The sequence below is a fragment of the Calidris pugnax genome, unplaced genomic scaffold, assembly GCF_001431845.1.
Source record: "Calidris pugnax isolate Ruff unplaced genomic scaffold, ASM143184v1 scaffold82, whole genome shotgun sequence".
Lineage (NCBI taxonomy): Eukaryota > Metazoa > Chordata > Aves > Charadriiformes > Scolopacidae > Calidris > Calidris pugnax.
This window is the reverse complement of record NW_015090833.1, coordinates 1,415,866-1,428,045: the sequence shown is the minus strand read 5'-3', so window position 1 is coordinate 1,428,045 and position 12,180 is coordinate 1,415,866. Positions and strand designations below refer to the sequence as shown.

The following is a 12,180-nucleotide window of genomic DNA, read 5'->3' as shown; positions in this document are numbered from 1 at the left end:
CATACATGCCTATGGTTGGTCACAGTTGTCTTTCTGTAACAGTGGTACCTAAGCAACCCACACTTGGGAACCTCAGCTGAGAGATCAGAGCAGCTCAGTAGCACTGAGTGTGCCAGCACTTGAGGAAATCCCACAAGAATTTGGCAGAGGAGCATTCATCCAGCAGACAGATGAATAACAGAGGCCTTCTCTGCTAAGACAGGTGCCTCCAGCAGGAAGGCAGTAGTAGGAAGCAGGATCTCACTCTGACCTAACAGAATTTCTTTCCTGTTTCATTTTCTGGCCATAGCCAGCACCATCTCCAGCACCAGCCCTGACTAACAGGCTGCAGTTCACATTCTAAAGTCTTCATGTATAACATGAGGAAGAAAAGCTGCAGAATATGGCAAGCACCAGCCCTACCTTGAGCAAGGGACTTAGGTACACCTCCTTCTTGTAGCGGCAGATCTTGTTCAGCACAAGGAAGGCCAGTACTCTCACTGTTTCCTCACCTGTGCTCCACAAATGAATTGTTTGCTGGAATGGAAAATAAAAAGATACAGATAAATAAAGGGACAAAGAGCTCCCTCCTGCTTACAGACAGGCCTGAGCTTCCTGTTTTCACACCCAAAAAAGCAAGCGAGGAGGAAGATGGCAGGCTGAATTGTCACAGAATCAGCCACAACAGCACTGGCAGCCATTCTGTCCTCATACTCCAGCTGAGACTGCACAACAGGCAAGGGTTGACATTTCCACAATCGATAAACAAAACTGTTCTCTCTGAAAAATACATGCACTTTTATTCATGTGCCTAAGTATGCATTTGAGCTTCTGAGCACAGGCAGCAGCCTGTGCATGTGACTCAATCTCCTAGGCTTGGAAAGCTTCCTCATCATCCCCTAGACAGCACCATCACACTAGATTACACATTTGGCCAATACATCTTCCAGCCCAATAAAAAATTTTGTCTTACACCAAACTCTGAGGAATACAACTACACTGCAATTACACTCCAGTTATCATCACCAACACCAAATCCTAGTTTCTCAAAGAATGCTATTAAAAATGCACTTGTCTCCGGAGAAGAGACACCAGGGTTTGATTTCTGAATTTATCAAAGCTTTTTCCCCTCTGGGCAACTAGGTTGTAATTCCTGAGATACATCTCCTGGTGGTAGCTCTGACTTAATTCCAGTTCCCTGGATGTTGACTGCATTAATTCAAAGGCCAGAGCAGCAGGGTTTAGAGCCAGAGACAAGACCTGTGTAAGGCAACACTTCTGCTGAGACATACCCTTAGTCACTCTGGGACAGACACAATGACGCGCATCCAGTGCATCACAAAAATACCTACACCCACTGGAGAGAGGTAGGTTAGACTGTGCAAAACTCTGGGCTAATTTCAGCCCACCATTGACACAAGCTCATTTATCTGAGTTTTATCCATTGCTGCATTGCATAAAGTAATCATATATTGGTTTTTTCCCTGTTGAGAGTATAGATTCACTTGGACATGGCTGGCCCTGTCAGGAAGCACCTGGTACAGCAGGACCACAATCACAGCTGATGCCTCCAAAAACCAGTTACCTTATCTCCACTAATGAACTCGAGGAAATGGAAAGATTCCAGCTACAAGGCTGAAAAAGCCTACTCAAAATCCCTACGGTAGCAGTAAGCAGACTGCTACACCTTCAGAAATGAGGTGTAACAGCCTCCCATCACTGTACACCAGTCATCTTTATCATCAAAGAGTTTAAATGTTGTATGGCAGCTTTTCATTTAAATGTCACCCTGCTGCCCTCTTCCACTCTTCCCCGCCTCCTTTGTTGTTCTTAAGTGCTCAGCAGTTGTGACTAAGTTTCTGCAAAAATATTCCACCCCCAGGCTCTTGAGTGTGAGATGCCATCCCAGACGTACACCCAGACTCAGCACTCCGGCAGGAATTACTCCATCTGCCATGAGGAAGCAGACAGCTTCCCCAGAACACCTCCCTGTCACTTTGTATGGGGATTAGCAGCAGTTACACAGAGCCACATGCCCACTCTCCTCAGCCTGACAGCACTTCGTGGCACCTAAAGGGCCCAAAAGAGAAGCAGAAGTCCTTTCCAGGACCAAAAGAAAAGGGAAGAGGAGTACAAGAGGTTGAACTGTCATTGGATCCAGCCCAAAAATCATGAGAGGCTCATGTGAAGGGGTAAGAAAAGTACCTCAGATCCAAAGGACATATCACAGCTCATCACCTTACCTTGAGAAGTGCACGGCACTGCTTTGGGAAGGACAAATAATAAGGCACTGTGGAGTTGACATGTTGAAGGACTGCTACACCGACTGATGCTTCTGTTAAACAAGACAGGAGCTATGGACGAAAAAAAACACAATCCCATTTAGTGCGTGGTCCTCATCACTTCTTCCTTTATCATTAAGCATTTTGCTGTTCCCCAGTATTTCTGTGTTACCAAAGAACTGGAAGAGCAGCCTTCCCTAGGAAGAAGCTCAAAAAAACCCCCAAAGTCTGTATCAGGAAAGGAGTGGACACATGGCAGGTTAAATAACTCCCCTGAAAGCACATCCTACTGGCAAGTGGGAGCTCAGGCTACTGGAGTTGGATGGGTACTGGCACCTGAGCTCATCACATAAAATTTCCTTTGTGGATACTGCAAAAGCTAAGTGTACCTACAGTTTAATGCATCTCACTACAAATGGCATAATGAAGACACCCTCAGTCTATACAAGGCTTGGAAACAGACCATCTGACAACTTACTAAATTTCACTAGGATTTCTTTAATAGGAAACCAGAATACTACTGGGTATCAAGAGGACAAGGCTTGGAAACAGACCATCTGACAACTTACTGAAATTCACTAAGATTTCTTTAATGGGAAGCCGGAATACTACTGGGTATCAAGAGATTAACTCCAGCTCAAGGAAAAACTTAGACAAACTATTTAAGAAACAATATCTTATTATTTCCAGGTTGTTCAGCTCAGTCCACCTGGAGGCAAACCCAGAGATGTTTGTGGTTTTAATTTGAAGACAGCAGTAAACTCTTTCAGCTCAGTCCACCTGGAGGCAAACCCAGGTTTTGTGGTTTCTAATTTGAAGACAACAGTAAACTCAAAGTCACTTCAATTTGAGAGAGGTTCTGCCTGATGCAGTTTCTGAACAGGTATTGTCCAGAAACTACTATGCCAGAAAAACAGAAGCCTGGGACTGAGGGCACTCAGAAGTAAGCACAGGACCAGGGATTACTTCAATTACTTCAAACATTGCCAGCTTTTCCTTTTCTACTGCAATCTTTAGCTCTGCTGTTGGCGAGAGGCACCACCGCTTGAGAAAAAAAGCTCTACTGATGAAAATGCTTTTTCTGCTAAGTCATTCTGCCAGCTTACAGCTGAGAGACATCAGCACTGTCTTTTTCTTTCCTTACATCCCCTTCCCTCAGCTTCCAAAGAATGAGTATTTTGATGTTGTTGTTTTTAATATTCCAATTTGGGGGATGCATGATGAAGCACTCTCAAGAAAAAATTAACCCGGGGCAGGAGTTCCCTTCAGAAAAAAATTTATTAGAAAAAAAAAAATTAACTCGGGGCAGGATTTCCCTTCAGAAATAATCTATGAATTGTCTCTGGAACACCAGACATCAGCTACTTTGGATGGATGAGAAATCCTAGGGGAATGGAGCATAATCATACTTGGAGATGTCATATGTGAGGAGCAGAGGTTGTCAACATAACATCTTAGTATTTACTACAAGAAGCAAGATCATAGTGCCGAAAATAGAATTAAAGATGCAGAACACAGGAACACTGCAAACCACTTTAAAGCCCACTAAATATTAATTTAACAGACATTAAAGATGCAGAACACAGGAACACTGCAAGCCACTTTAAAGACCACTAAATATTAATTTAATCAGAAAAATTAAGACAGAAAGCACTGTCAGAATGTTAACAGCCCTTCGTTACGGGCTACCTATTTTGACCCAACCATCCTACACACCTCCAAATTGTTTGGCCAAATACTTTCAAAACACAATCTCATGCCCAAGGCTTTGAGTGCCTCATTCCAAAATACCCTGAACAAAAGCCCAACAATGCACAGACTGACCCCAGTAACACAAACATGCTGAAGTTTCTTACTTGTATAGTACAGCTGAGATACACTTTTATGTCCAGTCGTAGCTTGCTCCAAAGCGGGCTGGTGGAAGGGAGGACCACTCTGGAAATGAGCAAGAATTGGGTTTAGCCTTTAAAAAAAACAACCCACCAAATAAATTAGATCCCAGCAGCACAAAGAATAGTCTGTTCACTTCCTTGCTATTGCCAGTGAGTAAAGACAACTGGTAGCAAAGCAAGAAATAAAAGTAGTAACAATTTTGTCATAGGTGAAAAGAAGAATTTCCACCCTGTAAAGACTGCCTGAGAAACAGTATTGGATAATTCAATTCAACGAGCTTCCCAGGAGAGTATCCAGACCTCTGGAAGTGTGATGCAGGGAGCTGTGAGAGATCAAACTATCTGTCTGCACAAGTCAGACCTGGGAAGAAAAGAGGTTGGTGTTTACACAAAGAACTGGAATTTACTTCTCAGACCAGGCATCACAGTCAAAAAGGAATCTAGAGTTTAGTTGGCCCCTACTTTTACAGAGGATGCACTTCTGGGGAAGAAAGGAAGAACCAGGTTAACACAACTGTGAATATCATCAGGCAACTTTGCCAGTGTTTGGAAAGAGCTTTTTCTAGCTTCATAACCAGGATGCAGTTCTGAAAAACCCCAACCAGCTTTCTCCCACCTGCAGTTCTCAAGTCCCCTCAGACTTACTTTAGTTTGTTCTTTGGGGGTTTCAGAAGAAGCAGCTTCTGCAGGCAGTGGAAGAGGTCCCGGACGCAGAAGGACACAAGGGCATTGAATACTGGTTAAAAAGAAGTCAGTGAAACATTTGTAAGTCATTTTCCATATATACCTGGGTTCTCAGCTAATCTGAAAAGAGCTTACCAAAGGAACTGAAGCCAGTAATTCCCATAGCAGAACTACTGCATTTGCAGAAGCTTCCGGAAAACATCAGTTTGTCTTACCCTAGAATTTTTCATCTAAACAGCAAGATTACAACTGACAGGTTTCTGGCACAGAGGCCACCTCCCTCTTTACTCTGAATAAACACCACCAAGCACAAAAGCAGTCTGATCCACAACTTAGGAGTCTATCATCAATCGCTCTCAACCATAATAAGAATTAGAGGCACTTTTTAATTAAAAAAAGTCACAGAAATGGACACGCAAATCCTACGTGATGTCTTAAATTAAAGAATGAGATTTTACCCAAAGCTATGAAAGATATAAAAAGCCCTACGCTGGGAAAGAAAGGATTAAGGAGAACATGTGGGTTTAAGCAGTCCCACCCCAGCATGCCAGTTCCAGATGGCACACAGTAACAAGCTGATAAAACACAGTGAGAAAGTGGTAATTTAGTGGGAGAAGTAGGTGGGCTGCAGGTCACATCCTCAGAGACACTAGCAAAGATGCTCGCTCTCAGCCGCACTGTCTCAAGTCTAAAACAGGACTGTCTACAAAATCTGGAGCTTGTGCAAAAGCGGGTCACGCTAGAGAGAGAGGCTGCATCTCATTTTTCTACAGGCATGATAATCCTGCAGAGAAGGAGATCCAGACATGCAGTATTTTGAGCACTCCTGGCCAGGGGAACGTGAACTGGCTGGTGCAACTGAGCTCTGAACTGCTGTGAGGTTATAGAACACTATTTGGTAAGAAGACTTGTAGGATTAGTTCTAAGAGGGATCAGCAAGAAGCCGCAGCAAAAATTGTCCAAAAAACCTGTGCCCTACAAATATATAAACAGTACCTTGCTTCAGCTTCACTCTAAGTATTCTGGGGAATGAAGCATGATGCTTTCCTCAGCAGCCTGCAAGCTCCAGGCACACAAGAGAGGTGCACTTACAGACTGGGACACCAGAGGAGATACCACTGCACAGACTCACCACCAGCAAGAAGATAAGCTACTTAAGTGAAATGAAGCCTAAGAAAGGGTAAGTTAAACACTCCTACCAGTACTTATCCCCGCTCTCTTCCAATAGCTAAACCTTCCCTACCAAAAAACCTTCTCTCACAGAAGTATAACGGTGACCAACTCACCTGTGGCATCAGTGACTTGAAACTTGCTGGGATCAGCCCCACCATTATCTCCTTTGGTGGTTGCTACAGCTGCTTTAAAGGCTTGAGTGATTTCATGGAAAAGTTTTGGTGTTAGATTTCTCTGGGGAAAGAAAAGAAAAAAAGGGATTGCTGAGGACAAAAAGCAAGGAATATTCTGAAACTCTGCAGCACTCTACTGGGACAGGAGTGTTGGAATTCATTGAAAGTCTGGCTGCAAAAATAGCTCCATCCTCTAACACAAAGGAAAAATGTCAAGAAAGTACTAACAAACACTAGTGGCCTTCACTTGCTCTCAAACAGGCTTCAAGGGCTTTTAATTGGTCGGGGGTTGAGAAGCAGTGAGTCAGCTGCAAGCAATTATCCAATTTGACCTTTCCCTCCCCCTCTTAGTCACCAGCAGCAAGTCATTTCATCACCAAAATGTGACTAAAAAAAGTTCTTGGAGCTCCCAAAAGCACAATGTTTAGGAGGAGGATGAAAAATCAGAAGTTAACCATTCTGACCCCTTCTGAGCCACAGGTTTCTCAAGCTTCTCCCTCAGAGTACAAGTAACTCTAATCTCGCAGCCCAGCAAAAATTGCTGAAGTAACAAGAGCATGCAGGACACACACCACCTCTGCAGATTTTTTGTAAAAGATGAACAAATCTGAAGTTGCATCTTTTAAAGACAGCAACAGAGAATAATCTTTAAAGGAGAACACTTAAGTGCCTCATATTCCAACTCCCTGCTCACCTCTGCAGCTTTCTTCCATTCTTCAACCATTTTCAATCTCACAGGGATCAAACAAACTTTCTTCCGTTTGACCGTTTCATGTTCTTCTTCGTCTTCATCTTCATCACTTGCTTCCTAGAGAAGTCAAGACCAGGACTGAGAAAAGGCTTACACGCTTCTTTTCCTGCCCTACCTCTTTTGCTGAGCAGCTACTGAAGAGGAAAGGCAGGCAGCAGTGAATTTTATTACTGCTTTGCACAAAGTGCTGATAACAGCATTAAATTATGAGTATTACAAATTAGAAAAAAAAAAGCTAGGTAAGCCCTGCAGCTTTGTTACATAAATACAATGTGCAATAATGTAAAACATCAAGGAGAAAGCATATGACTTGAGGCAAAACGAACTCTCATTGGGAAAAGAGACACAAAACCACAGAGAAAATATACTCTAAGGCTCTGCTTTCACAATCTTGAACAAACTCCTCATGCTCAGTCCAAACGCACAGCTGGTTTCTAGATTACAAGCCCGTACACCTGCAGGCGATCTTTGGGGAAGCTCCTCCCCAATCTTCTGTGCCACTAAAAGCCTTGCACTGAAAATCAAATACTTAACAGGTAAATAATGAAAAACATTGATTTCAGCACTCCAAAATAGGGCCCAGTACCTCCAGTGTATCAGGTGGTACGTGCAATGCCTCCTCTTCATCAGAACTGTCTGAAGCATCAAAATCCAGCAACTTGCGATCATTTTCCTCCAAAAACTTATAAAATTCAGGATCTTTGTCCTTCAGCCGGGAGAGCTGATCTTTATGTTCAGATGCCTTTCCCTTCTTCCTGATAGACAAGAATTAACATGCATTTATTCATCACTCAAACTTCTGCTGGTGCTGTAAGAAAATCAAGCAACTTCTAGGCACTAAAGCACACCTGGGGCTAATCTGAATGGTGATGGATTTATCAGGGCTGTGGCCACAGTTAATTATCCCGTTTAACACCTGGTGTTCTAGAGGACTTACAAAAGGTTATTTTTATTCAGCACTAAAAAATCCTGACAAACTATCACATTGTATACTGACCAGAGGTCATGAAAACATCTCACACAATCAAAAAGAATTTTTTAAAGTTAGTAATTGCAGAATTGTACTGGTCAGAAAGGACCTTTGGAGATGATTTAGTCCAGCCCCCCCTGCCAAAGCAGGTTCAGAAGATGTTGGTAGAACTCAAACTCCAAACTCTGGGTAACAATCAAACAGCCTGACCTCTTGGATACTTGCAGGACTTTTATAAAGAACACCAAAATATTGCCCAAGAAATCTGACAATGAAAGCTCATTAAGATCTTATCTGGAACTAAAGAATTGTTTTGGCTTCTAATAACAATAAGTAGTAGCTAAGAACTATTTCATTTTCTTTCTTACAGAGACCTTAAAGCTCCTTCCAATATCTGAAGGGGCTACAGGAGAGCTGGGGAGGGACTCTTTGTCAGAAGTGCAGTGACAGGACAAGGGGTAATGGTTTTAAATTGGAAGAGGGGAGATTTAGATGAGATACCAGAGAGAAATTCTTTGCTGTGAGGGTGGTGAGGCACTGGAACAGGTTGGCCAGAGAAGCTGTGGCTGCCCCATCCCTGGAGGGGTTCAAGGCCAGGCTGGATGGGGCTTGGAGCAACCTGGGCTGGTGGGAGGTGTCCCTGCCCAGGGCAGGGGGGTTGGAGCTGGATGGTCTTTAAGGTCCCTTCCAACTCTAACCATTCCACAATTTTAGGATTTCTGCAGGTACTGCAGTCTCTTTCAGTAGGAGCAAATACACACAAACTGAGGAAAACCAAAGTGAGCTTTTTCTGACTCCAATATAACCTGTAAACAATTAAAAGCGTCCATAAGCTTTCTTCCACTGCAGCTCCTGGATTAACATTAATACAACCGAAAACCTGACTGCCCTGTACTTTGTAACCACTCTACGGTCCTGAACCTTTTAGGTTCCCTTTTAGGCAGCTGTGACCCGGCTGGTCCCAGAACCAGCTCTTCCCATCCCCAGCGGCTCGCTCTTACCTCCCAGCCGGCGGGGCCTGGACCTGCTGCTTGGCCTTCCCATTCTGCTGCGCCTTCCCGCTCGGCCGCCGCTGTGCCGGACCCTTGGCGGGCCTGGTCACCTCCTCCTCCTCCTCCTCCCAACCGCCATCACCCTCCGACTCGGACCCGGCAGCGAGGAACTCATCCACGCTCAGCTCCGCCAGGCTCCTGGGGGCGAGGAGGAGAGACGGTGGGCGCTCAGCGGGGAGCCGAGGCCTACCCGCTCACGGCGGCCGTAGGGCCGGCAGCTTTGCACAAAGTGCTGATAACAGCATTAAATTATGAGTATTACAAATTAGAAAAAAAAAAGCTAGGTAAGCCCTGCAGCTTTGTTACATAAATACAATGTGCAATAATGTAAAACATCAAGGAGAAAGCATATGACTTGAGGCAAAACGAACTCTCATTGGGAAAAGAGACACAAAACCACAGAGAAAATATACTCTAAGGCTCTGCTTTCACAATCTTGAACAAACTCCTCATGCTCAGTCCAAACGCACAGCTGGTTTCTAGATTACAAGCCCGTACACCTGCAGGCGATCTTTGGGGAAGCTCCTCCCCAATCTTCTGTGCCACTAAAAGCCTTGCACTGAAAATCAAATACTTAACAGGTAAATAATGAAAAACATTGATTTCAGCACTCCAAAATAGGGCCCAGTACCTCCAGTGTATCAGGTGGTACGTGCAATGCCTCCTCTTCATCAGAACTGTCTGAAGCATCAAAATCCAGCAACTTGCGATCATTTTCCTCCAAAAACTTATAAAATTCAGGATCTTTGTCCTTCAGCCGGGAGAGCTGATCTTTATGTTCAGATGCCTTTCCCTTCTTCCTGATAGACAAGAATTAACATGCATTTATTCATCACTCAAACTTCTGCTGGTGCTGTAAGAAAATCAAGCAACTTCTAGGCACTAAAGCACACCTGGGGCTAATCTGAATGGTGATGGATTTATCAGGGCTGTGGCCACAGTTAATTATCCCGTTTAACACCTGGTGTTCTAGAGGACTTACAAAAGGTTATTTTTATTCAGCACTAAAAAATCCTGACAAACTATCACATTGTATACTGACCAGAGGTCATGAAAACATCTCACAAAATCAAAAAGAATTTTTTAAAGTTAGTAATTGCAGAATTGTACTGGTCAGAAAGGACCTTTGGAGATGATTTAGTCCAGCCCCCCCTGCCAAAGCAGGTTCAGAAGATGTTGGTAGAACTCAAACTCCAAACTCTGGGTAACAATCAAACAGCCTGACCTCTTGGATACTTGCAGGACTTTTATAAAGAACACCAAAATATTGCCCAAGAAATCTGACAATGAAAGCTCATTAAGACAAACAGCCTGACCTCTTGGATACTTGCAGGCCTTTTATAAAGAACACTAAAATACTGCCCAAGAAATCTGATAATGAAAGCTCTTATCTGGAACTAAAGAATTGTTTTGGCTTCTAATAACAATAAGTAGTAGCTAAGAACTATTTCATTTTCTTTCTTACAGAGACCTTAAAGCGGAACTAAAGAATTGTTTTGGCTTCTAATAATGATCAGTAGTAGCTAAGAACTACTTCATTTTCTTTCTTATAGCAGCCTTCTAATATCTGAAGGGGCTACAGGAGAGCTGGGGAGGGACTCTTTGTCAGAAGTGCAGTGACAGGACAAGGGGTAATGGTTTTAAATTGGAAGAGGGGAGATTTAGATGAGATACCAGAGAGAAATTCTTTGCTGTGAGGGTGGTGAGGCACTGGAACAGGTTGGCCAGAGAAGCTGTGGCTGCCCCATCCCTGGAGGGGTTCAAGGCCAGGCTGGATGGGGCTTGGAGCAACCTGGGCTGGTGGGAGGTGTCCCTGCCCAGGGCAGGGGGGTTGGAGCTGGATGGTCTTTAAGGTCCCTTCCAACTCTAACCATTCCACAATTTTAGGATTTCTGCAGGTACTGCAGTCTCTTTCAGTAGGAGCAAATACACACAAACTGAGGAAAACCAAAGTGAGCTTTTTCTGACTCCAATATAACCTGTAAACAATTAAAAGCGTCCATAAGCTTTCTTCCACTGCAGCTCCTGGATTAACATTAATACAACCGAAAACCTGACTGCCCTGTACTTTGTAACCACTCTACGGTCCTGAACCTTTTAGGTTCCCTTTTAGGCAGCTGTGACCCGGCTGGTCCCAGAACCAGCTCTTCCCATCCCCAGCGGCTCGCTCTTACCTCCCAGCCGGCGGGGCCTGGACCTGCTGCTTGGCCTTCCCATTCTGCTGCGCCTTCCCGCTCGGCCGCCGCTGTGCCGGACCCTTGGCGGGCCTGGTCACCTCCTCCTCCTCCTCCTCCCAACCGCCATCACCCTCCGACTCGGACCCGGCAGCGAGGAACTCATCCACGCTCAGCTCCGCCAGGCTCCTGGGGGCGAGGAGGAGAGACGGTGGGCGCTCAGCGGGGAGCCGAGGCCTACCCGCTCACGGCGGCCGTAGGGCCGGCAGTGCGGGGACCGACAAGCCGCAACCGAGCCGGCGGCACCCCGAGGGCTTCCCCGGCGGCGCCTCAGCCCCTTCCCGCCGCCATCCCGCTCCCAACCACCCTCCGCCGCCGCTCACCTCTTGCCGGTGGGGGCCATGCTGCCTTCCTCGCCTCAGCGCGGCCGCCGCTTCCGCTCCCGGCATGCAGCGCGGCGCGCGGGGGGGCGGGGCTTGGAGGGGAGGCCACGCCCCCGACTCTCGTTCCCCCCCCCCATCCTCCCGCCCCGGTTCCCCCCGGTACCGGCGGCCGGGCCGCTGTCGGTGCCACACGTGTGTGTCCCATCGGTGTCCCCCCTCCCGTGTGTGTGTGTGATCTCCTCTCACACACACACACACACGCAGGGCCCGGTAAGGGCGGAGCGAGCGCCCCTTCCCCCGCAGCCCGGTATTAACGGCGGGGAAGGGAGGGGGGGGAACACAGCGGAGCCCTGTGCTGTGTCGGTGGCAGCTCCGCCGAGGGGTTATTCCGGGTGAAGGAGGGAGGGAAGGAGGGAGGAAGCCGCAGCCCCGTCCCGCCGCCGCCCGAGGAGGAGCCCCGCAGCCGCCCGCCCCCGGCCCGCCCCGTCTCCCCCCGTCTCCCCGCCGCGGGGCCGGCGGTAGCGGTGCGGAGATAGCGGAGAACCCGCAGCATCCCGCCGGGCTGGGCCCGTCGCTGCGCCGGAGCCGTGAGTACCGCCCATCCCCGGGAGGGGGTTACCGGGGGTGACCGGGAAAGGGAGGGGGGGAGTGGAAGGAGGACCCCCCC

At 46.6% G+C, this 12,180-nt stretch overlaps 2 protein-coding genes across 2 annotated transcripts in view; one reads left to right on the top strand and one right to left on the bottom strand.

The window, feature by feature from the left end:
• NOC2L (NOC2-like nucleolar associated transcriptional repressor) overlaps positions 1-11,572 on the bottom strand; it is a 58,869-nt gene extending 47,297 nt beyond the window's left edge. The window contains exons 1-9 of the mRNA XM_014941452.1: positions 11,514-11,572; positions 11,131-11,319; positions 9,588-9,756; positions 6,878-6,991; positions 6,124-6,244; positions 4,799-4,889; positions 4,118-4,196; positions 2,223-2,333; positions 403-516 (exon numbers count right to left, since the gene is read on the bottom strand). Coding sequence (XP_014796938.1) covers positions 403-516; positions 2,223-2,333; positions 4,118-4,196; positions 4,799-4,889; positions 6,124-6,244; positions 6,878-6,991; positions 9,588-9,756; positions 11,131-11,319; positions 11,514-11,533 — 1,008 coding nt within the window. The 5' untranslated portion in view covers positions 11,534-11,572. The remainder of the gene's footprint in view (positions 1-402; positions 517-2,222; positions 2,334-4,117; positions 4,197-4,798; positions 4,890-6,123; positions 6,245-6,877; positions 6,992-9,587; positions 9,757-11,130; positions 11,320-11,513) is intronic.
• A 410-nt stretch (positions 11,573-11,982) lies between these two features.
• The window catches only part of KLHL17 (kelch like family member 17), a 23,166-nt gene continuing 22,968 nt past the window's right edge, over positions 11,983-12,180 (top strand). Inside the window, exon 1 of the mRNA XM_014941520.1 lies at positions 11,983-12,100. The gene's annotated coding sequence lies outside the window, so the exon portion shown is untranslated. The remainder of the gene's footprint in view (positions 12,101-12,180) is intronic.